Raw genomic sequence first — 21,861 nt, 5'->3', positions numbered from 1 at the left:
GCTTGGCCTTACCTGATGTAGAACAGTACGTAGGCTTGTTGATTTAATACAGTCCTGATGTCACTGTTGGAAACAGTCGAGTCGTTCATCTGGTACCACTGCCCGTTACTGGCCTAAGAGAAAAATAAAATGAATTAGAGCAAAAAATTATTGCCTGTAAATCCCTCCTCCAGCGTGAGGCAAATCAATATCCCAACCTCCACCTAACATCTTAGATGATTAGCTTCCTTAGATATCACATTATAACCTCTATCCTATGCGATTCTGTGGTGCCGCAGCATGGTGATTTTATCATGGTTTTACCTTAATTTAATATTTTATCTTGTATATTGTATTGTCCGCCTACATTCATCTATCTATCTGTCTATCCATCCATCCATCTAGACGTGTGTGTGTATATCTTAGTGTGTGTACTTGCTGATGCTTTATTTAATATTTGTTTTTGCCTCTAGAATGGGTTTCGTTAGTGTTGTATGAATGACCTCTGTTGATGCCATAGGCTAAATGAAATAAATAAATAATTCCAATCTCCTTGCGCCTTCTTTATTTTGAAGAATGCCTATGGTTCCTGCCAAGATAAATATCACAAGGCTTTTTAAAAAAATGAAAATGAAAAATCAAGCCCGTGCTTCGTTTAGAACTGGGTCCCACCAGATGTTTCTCTTCTAAGAGGGGATGCAACTGGTGGTCAGCCAAAACAGATAAAAAAAATCTTCCATGTCACAGATGTTACATTTTTATTTTTTATTTTTTTTAATTTTAATTCCATTTATATCCCGCCCTTCTCCGAAGACTCAGGGCGGCTTACAAGCTTAGCAGTAGCCTTCATTCTATGTATATGCCTGCTTATTAGGGCCGGTCAGTGTCAATGTTGGATCTGCAAGGAGGCCCAGCCTGTTTTAAAGCCCTCCATCATTTTTGCAGCAAAATACAGTCATGCGTTCTTAAAAGATGCATTACCATCTCAGACGCTTCCGTATGTACTCCAGTTGACGATACGGAAAATCAGGAAAGGCAACTATGTTCTTTGGCTCAATTTTAATTGGAAAAATAAAAGGCTTAAAAAAAAAAGCTGGCGGGAGGATAAATGGCGCCCTCTACTGGATTTTAGTGAAATACATAACTGTACTAAACAACGAAATAATTTTGTTTAGCAGCAGGAAGGGTTACGGAAAGAGATTCGTATAGCCTTACGTTTTTAGAGCAAGCATTTAGCAAAGTCTAAAAAGTAAGCGCAAATTTCCGGAGCGCAAGAATTATCTTAAAAGCTATGTTTCTCAACCTTGGCAACTTGAAGAGGTGCGGATGCTAACTCCCAGAATTCCCTAGCCGGCATGCATAAGTTGACAAAACACTGCCTTAAAAAACCATTAGACCTGGGTCTTTGCATTTTACAACGGTTTATGCTTACTCTTTCCCATAGCAATGTCCTCACAGTTATGGATTAGTCATTAGTGGAATCAAGTATTCTTCATTAGGATAACAATTTGGACCGCGTTCTGTTGTTCTCGCCCGTTTCAAATTGTAACTCATCGTAATAAAATGGCCGCCTGCTCTGAAATAACTTCTTGAACGTCTAAAAACGGTAAAGATGAGAAAAAGATAAAAGACATGTTTACCTTTATATAGCAGTAATAATGTCCGGCGTGACAGCTGAAGCCGGTATGGACGAGCACTGCATAAAGTGCATAAATGATTGGTTCTCCGTTGGGTTGGGACATGTACGGCCGGATATCTAAATATTCGGGATATTTCACTTCCTAATCCAGAGGAGAGAGAGAGAGGCACTTCTGAGTTTGCATCCAGAATCCAATTTAAAACAAGAGAGAAAAGCAACCTCATAAAAAATATTAAACGTTTACGCTTATAACCACAAAGGATATCAGTTCACACAATTATGTTGGTGAAAATGCCACAAATGAGTGGACACAACCCCACCCAGCATCTCACACAGCCCCCTCTTCTAAGCACTAGTTCATTTAACTCAAAACCTTTTTTTTTATATACAATCCTTTATCTGGTTTAATTCTCAGCTGGGCGGGGTGCTTTGCAGGCAGTCCTCGGCTTACGGTCACATCTTAGCCCAGAACGTATATTGTTAAGTGAGACGGTTAAATGAATTTTGCCCCACTTTATGACCTCTTTTGTCACAGTTGTTAAGTGGATCATTGCAATTTTTTAAAGCTAGTACCCCAGGTGTTAGGTGAATTGTCATAAATGTGAGCCAGTTGCCAAGCATCCAAATTTGGATCACGTGAATGGGGAGACGCTGCAGTGGGTTGTTTAAGTGTGAAAAACGTTCGTAAGTCACTTCTGTCGGTGCCGTCCTAACTTTGAACGGTCGCTAAATGAACTGTTCAGCTGAGGACCACCTGCATTTTATTCACATTGCTACAGGGCAGCGTTTACCTTGGTGATTTTGCCACCGCTGAAATTTGCAAACCGTTTGAGGGACAAGGTGAGGACATTTGAAGCCCGATGTATCGTAAACCGCTTGGATGCAGGAACCATTTTTTTACACCTAAAACATAAGGGAGATTTAAGACTTTTTCTCCCCGCCCCAGCACACTGTCCCTTTCCAGAAGTTCACCCAACTACTTTCTATTTGGCAATTAGTGCCTGAAAACAGGTTTAGATTTTCTTCAAGACGTGGAAGAGAAATCAAATCATGCTACTTTTCCTTCCACTCTTAAGACTCACCCTCTTTTCAATCTCCTCGGAGGATGTCAACATGCATTTAAGGAAGCAAACACAGGGGAAAACGGATAGCTACTACATACCATCCCTTACTAAATAGGCTAAAGCAGGGGTGTCAAACTCAAATTTCATTGAGGGCCACATCAGCATTGCGGTTGCCCTCAAGGGGCCGGGTGGGTGTGGCCAGGGTGGGCGTGGCCTACTGGGTGGGCGTGGCTAGAATGCATATGGCCTACTGGGTGGGCGTGGCTAGAGTGCGTATGGCCTACTGGGTGGGTGTGGCTAGAGTGCGTATGGCCTACTGGGTGGGTGTGGCTAGAGTGCGTATGGCCTACTGGGTGGGTGTGGCTAGAGTGCATATGGCCTACTGGGTGGGTGTGGCTAGAGTGCGTATGGCCTACTGGGTGGGCGTGGCTAGAGCGTGTATGGCCTACTGGGTGGGCGTGGCTAGAGCGCATATGGCCTACTGGGTAGGCGTGGCTAGAATGCGTATGGCCTACTGGGTGGGCGTGGCTAGAGTCCATATGGCCTACTGGGTGGGCGTGGCTAGAGTGCGTATGGCCTACTGAGTGGGCGTGGCTAGAGTGCGTATGGCCTACTGGGTGGGCGTGGCTAGAGTGCGTATGGCCTACTGGGTGGGCGTGGCCAGCTCTACATCGTTGGCATCGAGGGTGCCTATGGGGGCCTGGGCAGGAGTGGGAAAGATCTGAGGGTCTCTGGCAGAAGGAGGGTCTCTGGGCCAGGGCCAAGGCAGCGGGGGCCGTTCCCTCACTGTTTCCAGGATGGCTCCGCGGGCCGCATGAAACCACTTCGCGGGCCGGATCCGGTGTTTGACATGTCTGGGCTAAAGCATAGCGAAACCACTTTGGCATTAAATGCAAGGTTCTATAGCCATGCCAGACGTAGAAGAACAACCAGTCAATGGATTACAAAACCTATGAATTCTCATTCTTACTTGCTACATTTATACGCATTTTCTCCATCCAGCTGTTCAGGCTTGACAAACTGCTCCAGAGCTTTGTTGACACTTTGCGCTGACTGGAAGGGAGGAGGAAAAAAAAACACACACACACTTGCTGACTGGGGAATTCTGGGCGTTGAAGTCCACATTTCTTAAAATTGTCAAGGTTGAGAGAAACACTTTTCTAGGATGCTGGGGCTCAGATTAGATGGGTGTTTTGATCTAGTCCAGTAGGGCAGAGGTCCCCAATCTTTTGGGCACCAGGGACCGGTTCCGTGGACCGGTGGGTACGTGGTTTTGTGTGATGCCTGCATCCCGCGAATGGGACTTTGCTTGTGTGTGCGGACCAGTTGCTGGCATGCCATGGCCCGGTACCGGTCCACGGACCGGGGGTTGGGGACCCCTGCAGTAGGATGTCACCAGGGCTTACAAGAATGTCTAAATTTGTTCTTGCAATCTACTGTGAAAAAAAATAGCCTCAGGAACAAAGATCCACAGTACGTTATGCCTCAACTAATGACAAAGTTCTTTGCAAGTGTGGTGACATGCAGACAACAACACCTATGTATATCCGCCCTTTGTGTCCCGATTCGTGTACACTTAAGGAGCTCATGCCAGGGTGACAGAATGCAATTAATCTTGCTAGTTTCTGGGCAAGATCTGTTTAATTTGTACATATTTTAATCTTATATTTCATATTTTTAATTTCATGTTACATCGCATGCCTTATTTTAATCGTGACGCTTCTGACACAATATAAATAAATACATCTACAAAATAATGCCCTTTACAAATGCATTGCGCTAAGTATACTTAAGAATTTGCAAAAAACAAAGCGGCAAAGAAACAAAAAATGTACCTTTATTTCCAACGTAATATCCAAATAGGGATCAAATGTATCTGAAACACCTTTGCAGTTCATGCATTTTACTGAAATTTAAAAAAAAAAGGTTTAGCATACGATAAAAGTAAAAAAATAAAATGGAATGTTCTCAGTGAACTTTAAATAATTCCCAATGAACTTTAAATAAATATTCAAAGAATGGAGGAGATAAGATATGCGTACCTCTAGATCTCAGATATCCTCCAAATATTTGGTGAATAAAAGTAGTGGCCTGGGTATGTCTGTCCAATCTAAAAATACAGAGGCAGATCAAGACGAAACTTTTAAAAACATCTATCCCTGAATGAAAATAATCCAAGAAAAAAAAAATATATGAATGGCCACTTACTTGTTGCTACCATTCAGACATGCTTTCTGCATGGCATCAACCGTGTACCTTAGGAATTCGTGCGCATCTTCTTGGTTACCGAAACGGAAATGTTTTGCTATTCCTAGTAAAAGTAAAGGAGATCACGTTGTATGTCTTGTGATCCTTTTCGTTAAGAAAACAAAAACTGAAGTCCAGATCAGATCGCTGAGGCTGAACCAACCCAATTTTTAGAGTCTTTTGCTCTCGTTATATTCATAATGTCGCATTATTTGGCTCGTTTTTAACACTGCAAGCTGCCAGAGTCACCTTGTGCTTGAGATGGGGGCAGCAAATAAATTTGTAATAAACAATAAAACAATAAAACCCCTTCCAAGGTGCAGGATAACCTATTAAAGGCAGGGTGCAATTCGTGCTATCTGAAGCAGAACTAGATTCTGTAATAGCTTGGCACAATAGAGTAGCAACCTCGCTAACACTCAAGATTCTTTTTTTCCACTATGTATTCAAAATGGATTGTGATTAGTATAATAATAATAATAATAATAATAATAATAACAATAATAATGTTGGAAGGGACCTTGGAGGTCATCTAGTCCAACCCCCTGCTAAGGCAGGAAACCCTATACCATTTCAGACAAATGGCTGTCCAGTCTCTTCTTAAAAACTTCCAGTGTTGGAGCATTCACCACTTCTGGAGGCAGGTTGTTCCACTGGTTAGTTGTTCTAACTGTCAGGAAGTTTCTCCTTAGTTCTAGGTTGCTACTCTCCTTGACTAGTTTCCATCCGTCACTTCTTCTCCTGCCTTCTGGTGCTTTGGAGAATAGCTTGGCTCCCTCTTCTTTGTGGCAACCCCTGAGATATTGGAACACTGCTATCATGTCACCCCTCACCCTTCTCTTCATTAAACTACACATACCCAATTCCAGCAACCGTTCCCTATATGTTTTAGCCTCCAGTCCCCCAATCATCTTTGTTGCTCTTCTCTTTACTCTTTCTAGAGTCTCGACATCTTTTTTACATCATGGTGACCAAAACTGGATGCAGTATTCCAGGTGTGGCCTTACCAAAGCATTGTAAAGTGGTATTAGTACTTCACGTGATCTTGATTCTATCCCTCTGTTAATGCAGCCTAGCACTGTGTTGGCTTTTTTGGCAGCTGCAGCACACTGCTGGCTCATATTGAAGTGATTGTCCACTAGGACTCCGAGATCTCTCTCATATGTGTGTGCATATGTGTGCGTGTGTATATTTACAGCTTATGTATAATGGGTGCATGCATGTTATTACATAGTTATTTTCTTTTGAGAGCGGGCAATCGAATTTCATTTTTTTTACTGCGTGCCAATGTATTCACCGAAATAAGTGGCCATAGAGATTATCATCTTTCTGAGGGAGAGGGGAATTTAAGAAACCGAGATTCACAGTAGCACAGAGCTGTCCCTGGAATTTTTAGGGGCCACCAAAGCAGATCAAAACGGGCGTGCCAATGTTGGGAGAGGCTTACGTCTAAGATCGTTTATGACAGACATCGGCTTGATGACGGTGCCGGAATTGGAAAGAGCTTGGTTGATGTGACCTTGCATGGTGCACATCATGCAGAATCCTTGCTCGTGACCTGAAGGCAAATGAGAAAACAAAAAGAGATGTATTCCGTTAGGAAACGTGCACACTCGACAAACAACAATACTTCGGGCAATCTAAAACAAGAAACAAAGGTGGGGGGGGGAAGGGAGGGGAGGGAAGAGGAGACTGGGGTCACACAAGAGACAACACAATAGGGATGATCACCAATGGATGGAATAAATAGGATCTAGAACAGGGGTCTTCAAACTTGGCCCTTTTATGACTTGTGGACTTCAAGTCCCAGAATTCCTCAGCCAGCGTGCCTGGCTGAGGAATTCTGGGAGTTGAAGTCCACAAGTCATAAAAGGGCCAAGTCTGAAGACCCCTATTGCGGACAGATCATGCCTCGCCTGTCTTCTCCACCGTGGTCTTTTTTCAGACATGGAAGTGAAGTCTCTATTTCATTGGAAATGGCCCTTCTTGAGGACACCATCTGAAGGGTGGGGAGAGGGGTGTCTCCAAACTAGGTAACTTTTAAGACTTGTGGACTTCAACTGTCAGAATTCTGGCTGGGGAATTCTGGGAGTTGAAGTCCACAAGTCTTAAAAGTTGCCAAGTTTGAAGACCCCAGATTTGAAGAACAAGAAAGCATATTTAGCTACCGAGGAGGAAAAAAAGCAACTCCTTATACCAGGGGTCTTCAAACTTGGCCCTTCTAGGACTTGTGGACTTCAACTCCCAGAATTCCTCAGCCAGGCACACGTGCCTGGCTGAGGAATTCTGGGAGTTGAAGTCCACAAGTCCTAAAAGGGCCAAGTTTGAAGACCCCTGATCGAAAATAAGACCCATCTTGAGCAACCAAGGGAATTCTATGTGTGACACATACAGCTGTGAAAATATTTAACAATATATTGCTAAATGGAGTAGTCTTTGGCCAGTCTCTTAATGACCGTTTGAAGTTACAACAGACCTGGGTTAAGGCCTGGATTTGATGTTCCGATGTCCCCTCCCCCCCACGATCATGTGATCACATTTTGGGCACTTGGCAACTGGCCCACATTTGCAGCATCCCCTGATTATGGGACCACAATTCATAGTTGTTGGGTTGTTTGGTTTTTTTTTTTTTGCTGGAAATCAGCTTTAATTCCGCTTTCTGCCCATTGCTAGACAGAGGATTTGCTTAACGACGGCAGCATCCGCTAACTGCAGCGATCCGCTTAACGACCGCCGCAGAAAGGGTTGTAAAATCAAGAGCGGTCAGGTGGGCGACCGGCTTAGCTCCCGGGCACCACTTACAGCCGTAATTCTGGGCTGAATTAAGAGTCGTAACTGGAGGACTGCAGGTATAGAAACATTGGCCTTGCTGTTCCCACCTGTTTGTGGAGGAAAAACAGCGCTTTCATTTTTGAACAACGAGGAAAAGAAAAGCTAAAACATACTCACAGGTTTTGGAGTGTTCGTAGGAGAGCATGTAGTTGGCCAAGGGAGGGGTGTATGTCAGACACTGCAGAGCCGAGTTCAGGAAACAGGTGTTGCCCAGGTTTTGGAGACCAGCTCCAACCCGATGCATCTTTTGCCATTTCAAGCAAATCTTCTCAGCCGGAAAAAGGACTTTCTGAGGGGCCGCAATCCCGTCACCGATCACTGTCAGAAGTTACGAGATCGGGAAATAATGAACGGTTAGGAAGGAGAAGAAGGAGGAAAAAAAATCAGGTGGGGGGCATAATTCAAAAGCCAACCCACAGGGCGGGTCTCCCACACCCCTTTTCTCGGATGAACTAGGACAGGGGTAGGCAACCTTGGCTCTTTTATGACTCGTGGACTTCAACTCCCAGAATTCCCAAGTGGCATGGCTGGCTGTGGAGTTCTGGGAGTTGAAGTCCATAAGTGTTAAGGTTGCCAAGTTAGGAGACCCCTGATCTACAGCAGTGTTTCTCATCCTCAGCAACTTAAGTCAAGGACTACTGTAGCCAGCTCTTAATAATAATAATAATAATAATAATAATAATAATAATAATAATAATAATAATAATAATAATAATAATAATAATAATAATAATAAATATAACAACAAGCCCTAATAAGCAGGCATATACATAGAATGAAGGCTACTGCTAAGCTTGTAAGCCGCTCTGAGTCTTTGGAGAAGGGCGGGATATAAATGGAATTAAAATAAATAAATAAATAAATAAAGTTGGAAGGGACCTCGGAGGTCATCTAGTCCAACCCCCTGCTCAGGAAGGAAACCCTATACCGGGGTAGGCAACCTTGGCTCTTTTATGACTCGTGGACTTCAACTCCCAGAATTCCTGAGCCAGCCATGCTGAGGGAAAAGGGAGTTTCCATGCTGAGCCATGCTGGCTCAGGAATTCTGGGAGTTGAAGTTCACGAGTCATAAAAGAGCCAAGGTTGCCTACCCCTGTGCTAGGAGCTTCTCAGGAGCTAACTGGGTCCAGGTTGTCCTCAAAGTATGACCACCATGGAGCCCGACCTTCCTGCCCTTGAGGCAAGAGGCTTGTTGAGTGAGCTTTGCCCCGTTTTACCACCGTTCTTGCCACGGTTGTTAAGTATTAGTGCCGCTTTATAAAACCCTAGTGAGGCCACACCTGGAATACTGCAGCCAATTTTGGTCACCGTATCACCAAAAAGATGTTGAGAGTTTGGAAAAACTCAGGGAGCACCAAGGACCCATAGTCCTTCCCTTCCTCCTCTCCACACACCCTCTTCTAGCACTGATGATGTTACCTAGCTGGGTCACGAAATGTCTGCAAGAAAAGAACCAAGCTCAGACAGCACCAAGGACCCCACAGTCCTCCTCCTCCTCCTCTCTGCAAACCCCATGCTCTTCTAACACTGATGATGTTACCTAGCTGGGTCACGAAATGTCTGCAAGAAAAGAACCAAGCTCAGACAGCACCAAGGACCCCACAGTCCTCCTTCTCCTCCTCTCTGCAAACCCCATCCTCTTCTAACACTGATGACGTTACCTAGCTGGGTCACGAAATGTCTGCAAGGAAAGAACCAAGCTCAGACAGCACCAAGGACCCCACAGTCCTCCTTCTCCTCCTCTCTGCAAACCCCATCCTCTTCTAACACTGATGACGTTACCTAGTTTGGTGGCGAAAGGACTGCAAGAAAAGAAGCCAGCTCAGAAAGTGCCAAGAAACCCACAGAGTTTCCCCTTCTCCTTCTAGACCTCCAACTCCTCCCTTCCTTCTCTCCATATATCCTACCCCCTTCTAAGCACTTTTAAGAGGTGACCTAGTTGGGTAATGAAAAGAGCCAAGCTCAGAGCGCGCCAAGGACGCCTCACACAGTCATTTAAAAGGGGTCGCCTGTGCTTGCAAACGGCGTTCGTCACTTACCCAGCTCTTTGGCGGAAGGCTTGCATTTGTCTGGTCCCGATGTACTGGAATACAGCGCGGCTCCTGGCACTGGCCCCATCTTGTGCTTCGGAGCCTCTAACGAAGAAGACACAGCGACCCATCCGGTAGAGCCCGTGTCCATGTCACCGGAAGCTGGCGCCACGGAGTTGAAAGATTGCTTCTCAGAAGCCGAGGCCTTGGAGGACTCGCTCGTCTTGTCAACTATGGTCATGGTTCATCTCTGGAAAAGAAAAAGAGACACAAGGGGGGAGGGGGGGGGAAGAAAAAAAAATCCTGAGCGTGCGACAGAAGAAGCGGAGCGGTCCTTATTCAACTCGCTGCGGTCCAGGTGTTCCAGACTTCAGAGAAATACACTCAAGTCAACGGAGCGAGGAAAGAGGATTCGGTTCGTTTGAAAGAGAAGAACACGGTCTTCCTTCCCTCGACGTGAGGGGTGTCCAACCTTGGCAACGTCAAGAACTGCGGACTTCCAACTCCCAGAATCCCCCAGCCAGCAACGGAAAGAGCGTAGAAAAGAACGGCAAAGGTGATTAGGGGGGGCTGGAGGCCAAAACGTATCAAGGACGGTTGCAGGAATTGGGTTTGTCTAGCCCCAGGGGTAGGCAACCTTGGCTCTTTTACGACTCGTAAGAATTCCTGCTGGAATTCTGGGAGTTGGAAGTCCACGAGTCGTAAACGAGCCAAGGTTGCCTACCCCTGGGGCTAACCTAACAAAAACAAGGACTAGGGGTGATATGATAGCAGTTTTCCAATATCTCAGGGGCTGCCCCAAAGAAGAGGGAGTCAAGCTATCCTCCAAAGCACCAGAAGGCAGGACGAGAAGCAACGGATGAAAACCAAACAAGGAGAGGACCAGCCTAGGACTAAGGAGAAATTTCTTGATAATGAGAACAATTAATCCGTGGAATGGCTTGCCTCCAGAAGTTGTGGGTGCTCCAACACTGGAGATTTTGAAGAAGAGACTGGACAGCCACTTATCTGGAATGGTACTATAGGGTTTCCTGCCTGAGCAGGGGGGTTGGACTAGATGACCTCCAAGGTCCCTTCCAACTCGGTTATTCTGTATCATTTTGTTTTCGGTACTCAGGATACTGAGAGTCTTCTAATAGTTTTGAAAGAGCAGTAGGCATTAAAAAAAACCACCCAAAACTTAGCTAAAAAGCTTATGAAAACTATATCTCATGGCTATGAAGGCTGGTTCCTCCAACAACTCAGTGTTGTTAATTTTAAAATAGCATTATTTAAGGGGAAAAAAAGAATAACCAAACTCCCCCCCCCCACCCCCAAATGACTTCCAACTAGATGTTACAAACACAACTGTGGATATTTGTACTACCTGTAATTTAGTAATTTATTTTAATCCCATTTATATCCCGCCCTTCTCCGAAGACTCAGGGCGGCTTACAATCTAAGAAGCACAAACCAATGTGCTTAGCAATAGCCTTCATTCTATGTATATGCCTGCTTATTAGGGCTTTCACACACACCCCAAGTGGCATTATTACAAAGTCAGCTTAATTGCCCCCAACAATCTGGGTCCTCATTTTACCTACTTCGGAAGGATGGAAGGCTGAGTCAACCTTGAGCCTGGTGGGACTCGAACCTGCACTAATTGCAGGCAGCTGGTGTTACTTAAGGAGGCATTAGCCCACTGCTCCACCAAGGCTCATAATAGTAAAGTTTGAAGGGACCTTGAAGGCCATCTAGCCCAACCCCCTGCTCAAGCAAGAAAGCCTATACTATTTCGGACAAATGGCTGTCCAGTCTCTCCTTAAAAACTGCACAGTGTTGGAGCATTCACGGCTTCTGGAGGCAGGTTGTTCCACTGGTTAATTGTTCTCACTGTCAGGAAGTTCCTCCTTAGTTCTAGTAACATCAATAAAATCATATGAAACACACACAGTTAAACAAACCCTCGTCCTTTTATTCCCCCCCCCCAATACAGACTTACAACCACAGCCAAGAAGACGGAAGTATCAGTCAAAAAGCTGTTGCCAGTGACTGGACTTAATATTAAGCCTCTCTTTATGACCCTGTTAACAGCAGTCACCAAAGGATTGTTAAGCAACTTCATGGTCCCTAAGGCAAATTCTTTCCTTTAAATGGGCGTGGGGGGTTACTGTTCTTTTTTGCCAGAAGCCACCCCAAAACATAGCAAGTTATGGTTACGCCGTGCTGCAGCTGCTTGTCAAGGCTCATCCTTTTTACCCAGTACAGAGCCACAACCACAATGAAACCCAAGATGGATGCACTCCCAAGCAAAGCCGGAGGACACCTTTCCGATTTGCTCCTGCCCACCACCGATGGGAGAAACGTGGATTGCACCAAGACAAACCTTCGCCGGTTCCCCCCTGCCCGCAAACCCGATCCAGGTGTAGTTATTTTCTGCTGGGGCAGGTAAGTAAATGGCGGGGGGGGGGGGGCGGAGAGGAAGGTCAGCAGCTGGCCAGCGGGATCCCGGGTTCCAGTAACGTAGTAACACCAATAAAACCCTATGAAACACACCAACTCTCATCCTTTTACCCCGAATACAGACTTACAACCACAGCGAAGACCGAAGAAGTATCAGACCAAAGCTGTTGCCAGTGACTGGACTTAATATTAAGCATCTCTTGATGATCCTGTTAACAGCAGTCGCCAAAGGATTGTTAAGCAACCATGTGGTTCTGAAGGCAAGTCCTTCCCTTTAAAGGGGATCTTCTGGCAGAAATCACCCCGAAACACGGTAAATTGTGGTTATGCAAAGCCGCCATTGGTGGTTAAATGGGAGCTGGTTGCCCGGTGCCAGTAACCTGATCGTGTGTCTGCGGCAGAAGGCAGCGGTCCTAACTGTGACCGCTGTTTTGTTTTTTTTGAAATCGGTTGAAACTTTCAGTGGCTGTCAAATGACCAAATGACCGTTCTTAGCCAAGGGCCGCTTGAATCTTTAACTCGGGTTTCCCAACGACGTGGCCCCGATCTCCGTGAAAGCAGGAGGTGACTTACAACGGTTTAGTAGCGGCCGTTAGAGAAAGTCCAACTAGTTAGTCAACGTCCAGACTAAAAGGCAGGCCACCACATTTTACTGGTCAACGTAATATTCTTGTCAGTTTACCCAAGAACAGCCCAGCCCCCACTTGGAATCCTTGCACACCCAACTCACGCTTCCCTTCCACGCCGAGAGCTAGAGAATAAACGGACGCACAACGGCCTTTGGACCTCGGCTGACGGCCACAATTGAGCCCGACGTTTCTGTCGCTAAGTGGGAAATTTGTTCAGCGAGCTCCACCCCCACACACCTCACGACTTTTCACGGCGATTGTGAATCAGTGCAGATGTTACAACACGTAAGCGAATCGGGCCTCCTCGTCGACTTAGCGCTTGTCAGAAAACTGCCCAAGGGGATCGCGTGAGCCCGGGACGCCGCCAACCGTCATAAGTGTGAGTCCAAGTTGTCAAGCGTCCGAATGTTGCTGTCTCGCTTAGCAACGGAAAAATTGGGGGCTCAATTGTGGTCTTAAGCCGAGGACACATCCGTCGTGAGCATCCCTGCGTTCATCAAAATTTGGATGCTTGACGATTGATTCGAATTTACGAGGGTTGCCGTGTCCCGGGATCTTGTGATCCCCTTTTGCGACCTTCCGACAGGCAAAGTCAATGAGGAGGCCAGATTTACCTAGCAACCGTGTTACCGACTTCACAACTACAGTAATTGACTTAACAATTGGGGCAAGAAAGGTCGTACGAAGGGGCAATAACGATGGTCTTGCTCAACGGCAGAAAACTGGGGCTCGATTGCGTGTCGTAAATTGAGGATTACCTGCACAGCACACAAAGCAACAATGTCCTACAGGTATAACGAGGAGTGTCCATTATTGTCTGCATTTTGACCAGCTGTTGCCTTCAGATATGCTTCAAGAGCTTCAAGCCGGCGTAGGGCATACTGTAAGTAGATGGTCACATAAACTGGTTAAATAAGTAAATATTGGTGCAATTGGTGCTTCTGGCCTAAAGAAGGCACCCTGGTTGTTACCCAAAGGGACCCTGGCCCACTAAAGCTAAAATATGTGTAAAATAACTCACTATCGAAGAACTGCAATTTTTAAAACTGAAGAACCAGCAACTGGATCAACGTATAAGCTTGCGTGTATAAAGATTCCCCTCCCCCCCTTTTTTTCTAATTGGGGTGGGGAGTTAGTTAAGGGTTACTCATTGTTTTAAGCCTATTTATTAATATTTAAACTTATAGAGCAGACCCTGGGGCTGAAAAAGGGAAGAAGGCTGGAGTCTTAATTCCTCTTTATAATAATTCAGTTTCCTGAAGGCAAACTGAGGGATGATCGCTGTCAGATTGCTAGTGAACTTCATGGGGGAGTGAGGATTTGTTTAGGTGGTAGCTCAGCTTTTAAGTCGGCGGGTGTCCAACCTTGGCAACTTTTAAGACTTTGGGGACTTCAGAAGCTCCCAGAATTCCCCAGCCAGCTATGCTAGTTGAGGAATTCTGGGAGTTGAAGTCCACAAATCTTGAAAGTTGCCAAAGGTTGGACACTCCTGTTTTAAGCCGTTGCAAAATGGAGCGCTTGCTCATTTCGATAGGAACGATCCATTTCCCGAAATTGATCCCTTTTGCAGACGCAAGGAGAAGGGATCCTGGCTTGCAGCGAGCAGAACACCTCCTTTCAGTGCAGAAATGTCAGATTCTGGCACCTCCAGGTTGAGCTGGAAAAACTCCAGAATTCTTGGAAAGTCAAGTTAGAAGGACCAGCGATCCGCTCCAGCGAAAAGCAGTTTCTTACATTCTTACCGTGAAACCAAGAAAAACTTTTAAGGCTTCCCGATGCTCAACTGATAAAAAGGCGGCCTGTGGTTTGACTGAAGCAAGCAAGGATGAATAGTGGAAGGGTTTTTCACAGGAGTTTTAAGAGTAAATAAAGTAACATATAACAGCTCTCCTTGCTTTAGAAAAACAGCACGTTCTCAAGAGATCCTTATTAAATCACATTTCCTTCACGGAATTATAAAACTCAAATTACCCAAATTGCACAATCACAGCACAAAAATCACACCGAGAGGGGAGCCTCTGCACCAACATGCTCAAGGATTTTACTCATTTCCTGCGCCACGAGGGCTGTTTGCTATTCATCTAAACAGCAATGAAAGGACATCTCAAGCAGAATTCTCCCATTTTAACTAGGAAAAGGTGCAAGGTACAAAAAGAAGCAAATTGGACATAAGAAGAGCCTCGTTTCACAAAAGAAGCCTATTATGGAATTGCTGGTGAAAAGAGTTCGCTTGCAAGTCATCTAGGAAATTTGTTTACAGGGAAAACACACAGACACAGACACACACAGAAACAAAACAGCAGCAAAGAAGACAAGGCAAAATTCATTTGGAGGAGAAATAAAACTACCAACACTGGAAGTTTTTAAGAAGAGACTGGACAGCCATTTGTCTGAAATGGTATAGGATTTCCTGCCTTAGCAGGGGGTTGGACTAGATGTCCTCCAAGGTCCAACACTGGAAGTTTTTAAGAAGAGACTGGACAGCCATTTGTCTGAAATGGTATAGGATTTCCTGCCTTAGCAGGGGGTTGGACTAGATGACCTCCAAGGTCGCTTCCAACTACTTCTTCTTCTTCTTCTTCTTCTTCTTCTTCTTCTTCTTCTTCTTCTTCTTCTTCTTCTTCTTCTTCTTATTCTTATTCTTATTCTTATTATTATTACCCAGGCCCGGCACAGCATTCGGGAGGCGCCTGGAGCGAAAACTAGCCATAATAGAAAATCCAGAGTTGTTTGCCTGCAGACAACAAGGTGGATTCAACCCACGGAGATAAGGCGCCATGAACCGTGGTTTATGCTGTAAACGACAATGGCTAAGAGGTTGATAAGCTGTTGAATCAAAACCAAACCAAATATATTAAAAGAGTTTAAACTTTGGGACAACATACAGCTGGTCTTAACTCTTTATTATGAGGACATAGGCAGACAAGTACAGGTAATCCTCGACTTACGACGTTTCTGTTGTTAAGCGAGACATCTGTTAAACGAGTTCCGCTCCATTTTACAACCCTTTTTTGCCACTGCTGTTAAGTGAATCGCTGCAGTTGTTAAAGTTAATAATATGGTTGTTAATTAAATGAATCTGGCATCCCTACTGACTTCGCTCGTCAGAAAAAGGTCGCAAAAGTTGTTCGCATCACCTCGGGGCGCTGCAACCGCCACAAACGTGAGTCAGCTGCCAAGCGTCTGGATTTTGATCGCGTGATCAAATGCTGCGACGGCCGTTAAGTGTGGGAAACCGGTCATGTCACTTTTTTTCAGCGGCGTTGTAACTTTGAACGGTCGTTAAGTGAACTGTTGTAAGATGAGGACCACCTGTAACTTTTTAAAACTGGGATGAGGAACTCCGGAGCAAGCACCGAATCCCACATTCCTGGGATCCACTAGAAGGATCCAATGTTGGTGCTCCAACATTGGAGGTTTTTAAGAAGAGACTGGGCAGCCATTTGTCTGAAATGGTATAGGGTTTCCTGCCTGAGCAGGGGGGTTGGACTGGATGACCTCCAAGGTCCCCTCCAACTTTTATTATTATAAAATCCCTAAGAAACGCTGTGAAAGGGGACAATCCTAATACACTCACGCTAGCTGGATCAAGTATGCAACAGTTGTGCTCTCCTTTATTCCTAAGGATCTACCACAGCAGTGTAACCAGATGAGCATCATTCATGTAGGCAAGGATAAACGTGAGCATTTTAGTTGCAAGTTTTCTATTTGGGTGTAATTTCCATGCTTCATTTCAGTTAGATCTCCCTCCCTTCACCCAATGCCTTGCCTGGCTTAATCCGAGCTGGCTAATGTGTGACAATTGTATTTTACCAAGAAAAAAACAAAAGGCTTAAATATCTCCTAGTTGTTGTTTGGAAAATCACAATACCGCACCTCCCCAGCCATAGATGCTCAGCACGCACACCACAAACGCTACAGATAATCCTCGACATACAAGAGTTCGCTTAGTGACTGTCTGAAATTACAACAGTGCTGGAAAAAAGGGACTTACGATCATTTTTCACACTTACAGCCTCTTTCCGCATCCCCAGGGTCACGTGACCAAGATCCAGACGCTTGGCAAACGACTCATATTTATGACGGTCGCAGTGTCACCCCTGGGGTCGTTGTGATCACCTTTTGCGGCCCTTAGACAAGCAAAATCAGTGCTGAAGCCAGGTCCACTTAACAATCACATTACTAAGTTAACAACTGCAGGGACTCAACTTTAACAACTGCGGAAAGTCATAAAAACGGGGCAAAATCCAACAGCTCTGACTTAGCTACGGAAATCCGAGGGTCAATTGTGGTCGTAAGTCAAGGACTGCCTGTATCTCCTTACAGATGCAGACTTGTTTCTATATGGAAGCACAAGAAAGTGGTACATCCCATGCAACGAACGGGAGGTGCAGTAACACAATGGGACTGTATTAAAGTAAGTGGCATTAAAGCACGCATCTGTTAAAATCGGACATTTCCATAATTATTACACAAATCAAAAATACCCAAAGGCAGTCCAAGGAGAACGGCAGTACGGTTTTAAATTTTATCTCTTATGCAACCTCGGAAAGAATACTTGTAATTGTAATTATCACGGTGTAAAGAACAGATCAATGATTCACATTTGTCTTTAAAATGTATCCAATCGTCAAATTTATATTCTCTTTGGGGGGGAAAGAAACACCATACCTGGAACTCAACAGAACGCATCTTACCATAGAACAAGTGCCAGGGTAAAAATATATTAGATCTCTTAATTAGAAACCTAGAATTATTTTGGGGACCTAGATGTGTATGTATGTGAACTTCTAGCAAAAAAACGCAAAACCTCCCACTTAAGACACTAGTTCTGTTTTTCAGTAAAACAAGACATGGTCCTCTACTTCTGATGCTAAACTGATTCATTTTTAAATCCTTCTAATTCTTTTCCCTTCCTCCAGCTCTGATCCAATTTAACAACAGCTTTTTACCACTAAGTTAACTGGTTCTCTTAACGGATCTTGATCCCCCAGGCCTGCCTTGAAAAAGCAATTAACTTGCAAAGAGTATTCTGTGCATTTGAGGGCACTTTTAAGATAAATTTATGGTCATAGTTTCATAGTTACAAGGCATCCTTTATGCCAACAGAGGGGCTAACATTTCTATTAAGCAGCTCAGAGAAGTAATCGGTCTAGAGTGAAAGCAGACAGACCCATCTATAAAAAGTCAATTTCCTTTACTCCTGGAAATTAATGTGACAGAAGCATTTGACAGGCCCTTCCTTGAGAGGCACGTATCCTGCGTGGGAAGGAAAAACTATATTCCCCATCCCGTTCTACCAACTGCAGGTAGTCCTCGACTTACAACAGTTCATTTTTGTGACCGTTCGAAGATACAGCGGGATTGGAAAAGTGACCTCTGACCGTTTTCACACTTACGACTGTTGCAGCATCCTTGTGGTCCTCTGATCAGAATCTGGATGCTTGGCAAGGGGCTGATAATTGTGACAGTTGTGGTGTCGCGGGCTCATGTGTTTTGGTGTTTTTTTTTACAACAAAGTCAATTGGGGAAGCCAGAGTCACTTAACAACCGTGTTACTAACAACTGCAGTGATTCGTTTAACAACCGTGGCAAGAAAGATGGTGAAACCGGGTAAAATTCAGGTAACAAATGTCTCGCTTAGCCACAAAAAGGGAGGGAGGAAGAGGGAGGGATGCTTCTACCAAGCAAGCAAGCAGGCCAGAAGCTCTCTGCAAATAAGATGATGATGATGATCATAATAATAATTGGGAGGGACCTTTGAGGTCTTCTAGTCCAACCCCCTGCTCAGGCAGGAAACCTTATCCCATTTCATACAAGTGGCTGTCCAGTCTCTTCTTAAAAACTTCCAGTGTTGGAGAATTCACAACTTCTGGAGGCAGGTTGTTCCACTGGTTAACTGTTCTGTCAGGAAAGATCTGCAATCAAGATCTCCCTCTGCAAACCAGATCTTCCTCTGCAAGCAAACAAGAAGATCACTCTCTGCAAGCAAGATCTCTCTTTGCCATCAAGATCTCCCTCTGCAAACAAGGTCTCTCTCTCTCTCTCTTTGCCATCAAGATCTCCCCTTGCAAAGAAGATCTCCCTCTGCAAACAAGCTCTCTCTCCCTTTGCCATCAAGATCTCCCCTTACAAACAAGATCTCTCTCTCTCTGCAAACAAGATCCCCTCTGCCAACAAGATCTCCCTCTGCAAACGAGGTCTCTCTGTCAACAAGATCTCCCCTTGCAAACAAGATCCCCTCTGCAAACAAGGTCTCTCTCTGCCAACGAGATCTCCCCTTGCAAACAAGGTCTCTCTCTGTCAACAAGATCTCCCCTTGCAAACAAGATCCCCTCTGCAAACGAGGTCTCTCTCTGCCAACGAGATCTCCCCTTGCAAACAAGGTCTCTCTCAACAAGATCTCCCCTTGCAAACAAGATCCCCTCTGCAAACAAGGTCTCTCTGTGCCAATGAGATCTCCCCTTGCAAACAAGGTCTCTCTCAACAAGATCTCCCCTTGCAAACAAGATCCCCTCTGCAAACAAGGTCTCTCTGTGCCAATGAGATCTCCCCTTGCAAACAAGGTCTCCCCTTGCAAACAAGATCCCCTCTGCAAACGAGGTCTCTCTCTGCCAACGAGATCTCCCCTTGCAAACGAGGTCTCTCTCCCTTTGCCGTCAAGATCTGCCCCCCCTCCCCCCGCAGACCACCTTTGTGCCCGCCTCCCTGGACCCGCAGCCCGGGCGGCGCCTCCCCCCCCCGAAGCCCGAGGGCGTCTCTCCCAGAGGCTCTGCCGGCCCAGCCGCCCGCGGCAGAGACGTGGAGGGCAACCCAGCCCAATCCCCCCCCCGCCACCCCCCCACCCACCCCCCAAAACCCCCCCCCCCGCCATCCAGGTGTTGCTCATTGTTCACTGCGGCAGGTGAGCCAGCCGGCCAGCGGGGGGGAGGGAGGAGAGGCAGGTCAACGGCCGGCCAGAGGGGAAACCCCCCCCCGCTCTTCCCCCTGCAAAGCCCATCATCCCCAGCCGCCAGGATGCCTTCCCCGTTTGCAGGCCAGGAGGAGGGGGGAGCCCGCCAAAACACGCGGGAGGGGGGGGGCAGCGCGGCGAGAGACCCCCCTCCCTCCCTCCCCGAAGCAGCCCCCCCCAGGCCCAGAAGAGGAGGAGGAGGAGGAGGAGGAGGGCTCCCTCCCGCGGCCCCCCCGCCTCCCCCAGCAGGGGCGCCCGGCATCCCCCCCCGCGTGGGGATGGGCAGGAGGGGGCGGGGCCAGGGAGGGAGGGAGGGGGCCGCTCAGCCTCAGCAGGGGGGCGTTCCGGGCCCGGCCGGGCTGTGCAGGCCGTCGGCGGCCTAGCTTCTTTCTCCCGCCCGCCTTCCCGCCTTCCCTTGCGCGGCCGGGCCCGCCGCTTGCCCGCCGCCTTCAGTTACCTGGCTCGGCGCTGCCGGCTCGCTCTTGGCCTCAGCCCGCCCGCCTGCCTGCCCGCCTGCCCGCCCGCTCCGCCTCCGCCTCCTGCTTCGCCCGCGTCGGGGAACAATGACGTCCCCGCTCCGCCCGGCCTCCTGCATCCGGGCCTCGGCGCCAGGCCAGCCGCGCTGGGTCACCCGGGGACCGGCGGCAGGGGGCGCTGCGGGGCGCGCAGGCGCCGGGGAGGGGACTGGCCGCGCGCTGGTGGGAGGGGGGAGAGAGAGAGAGAGGAAGGAGCGGCGCGGCGCCCGCGGGCGCCCTGCTAGGTCTCGGCTGAGCGAGGGAAGGTTTTTTTTAAACAGAATAACAATAGAGATTGGAGGCTAAAAACAGATAGGGAACGGCTGCTGGAATTGGGGATGTGTAGTTTAACGAAGAGAAGGGTGAGGGGGTGACATGATAGCAGTCTTCCAGTATCTCAGGGGCTGCCCCAAAGAAGAGGCAGTCAAGCTCTTCTCCAAAGTACTTGAAATTAGAACGAGAAGCAACGGATGGAAACTAGTCAAGGAGAGAAGCAACCTGGAACTAAGGAGAAACTTCCTGACAGTGAGAACAATTAACCAGCGGAACAACCTGCCTCCGGAAGCAGTGAATGCTCCAACACTGGAAGTTTTTAAGAAGAGACTGGACCGCCGTTTGCCTGAAATGTATAGGGTTTCCTGCCTGAGCAGGGGTTGGACTAGATGCCCTCCAAGGTCCCTTCCGACTCTGTTATTCTGTTCAATGTTCCAATATCTCAGGGGCTGCCCACAAAGAAGAGGGAGTCGAGCTATTCTCCAAAGCACCTGAAGGCAGGACAAGAAGCAACGGATGGAAACTAGTCAAGGAGAGAAGCAACCTGGAACTAAGGAGAAACTTCCTGACAGTTAGAACAACTAACCAGTGGAACAACCTGCCTCCAGAAGTGGTGAATGCTCCAACACTGGAAGTTTTCAAGAAGAGACTGGACAGCCATTTGTCTGAAATGGTATAGGGTTTCCTGCCTTGGGGTTGGACTAGATGACCTCCAAGGTCCCTTCCAACTTTATTATTATTATTATTATTATTAGTATTATTAGTATTATTATTATTATTGGAAGGGACCTTGGAGGTCTTCTAGTCCAGCCCCTTACTCGAGCAGGAGACGCTCTTACCATTTCAGACAAATGACTGTCCGGTCTCTTCTTGGAAACCTCCAGGAAGGAAGGAAAGGATAGCAGAATAACAGTGTGGGAAGGGACCTCGGAGGTCTTCTAGTCCAGCCCCCTGCTTGAGCAGGAGACCCTCTACCATTCCAGGCAAGGGGCTGTCTGGTCTCTTCTTGAAAACCTCCAGTGATGGAGCACCCGTAACGTCTGAATGCAAGATTTATTTTTTTTCTACCTGGACTGCTTCTCGCGATTGCCGGGTGGTCTCCCATCCTCCGGTCTAGCCATGCCTTTTTTTTCCAGCTCAGACAATCTGCAGTGGTTATTGGGTTGATCCCCAAGGGGCAAACCCAGACCTGATCTCCCCCTTTCTTCCCCAGGATGGCAGGCTGCATCCCCTCCTTCCCAGCATCCCCAGCGGAAGCA

The 21,861-nt window shown here is 46.8% G+C and overlaps 1 protein-coding gene across 3 annotated transcripts in view; it reads right to left on the bottom strand.

Annotated features, from left to right (window-relative positions):
- The window catches only part of USP42 (ubiquitin specific peptidase 42), a 31,434-nt gene extending 11,096 nt beyond the window's left edge, over positions 1-20,338 (bottom strand). For all 3 annotated transcript variants that reach the window (XM_081338080.1, XM_081338082.1, XM_081338081.1), the window contains exons 1-11: positions 20,272-20,338; positions 9,801-10,041; positions 7,879-8,079; positions 6,377-6,487; positions 4,891-4,993; positions 4,725-4,792; positions 4,518-4,588; positions 3,653-3,735; positions 2,410-2,521; positions 1,620-1,760; positions 13-113 (exon numbers count right to left, since the gene is read on the bottom strand). In XM_081338080.1, the coding sequence (XP_081194206.1) occupies positions 13-113; positions 1,620-1,760; positions 2,410-2,521; positions 3,653-3,735; positions 4,518-4,588; positions 4,725-4,792; positions 4,891-4,993; positions 6,377-6,487; positions 7,879-8,079; positions 9,801-10,032 (1,223 nt within the window). In that variant the 5' untranslated portion in view covers positions 10,033-10,041; positions 20,272-20,338. The remainder of the gene's footprint in view (positions 1-12; positions 114-1,619; positions 1,761-2,409; positions 2,522-3,652; positions 3,736-4,517; positions 4,589-4,724; positions 4,793-4,890; positions 4,994-6,376; positions 6,488-7,878; positions 8,080-9,800; positions 10,042-20,271) is intronic.
- Between the last annotated feature and the right edge of the window lie 1,523 nt (positions 20,339-21,861).

This window comes from Vipera berus (genome assembly GCF_964194415.1).
Source record: "Vipera berus genome assembly, chromosome: 13".
Lineage (NCBI taxonomy): Eukaryota > Metazoa > Chordata > Lepidosauria > Squamata > Viperidae > Vipera > Vipera berus.
The sequence above is the reverse complement of the archived record's forward strand: the minus strand, read 5'-3'. Positions and strand labels throughout refer to the sequence as shown.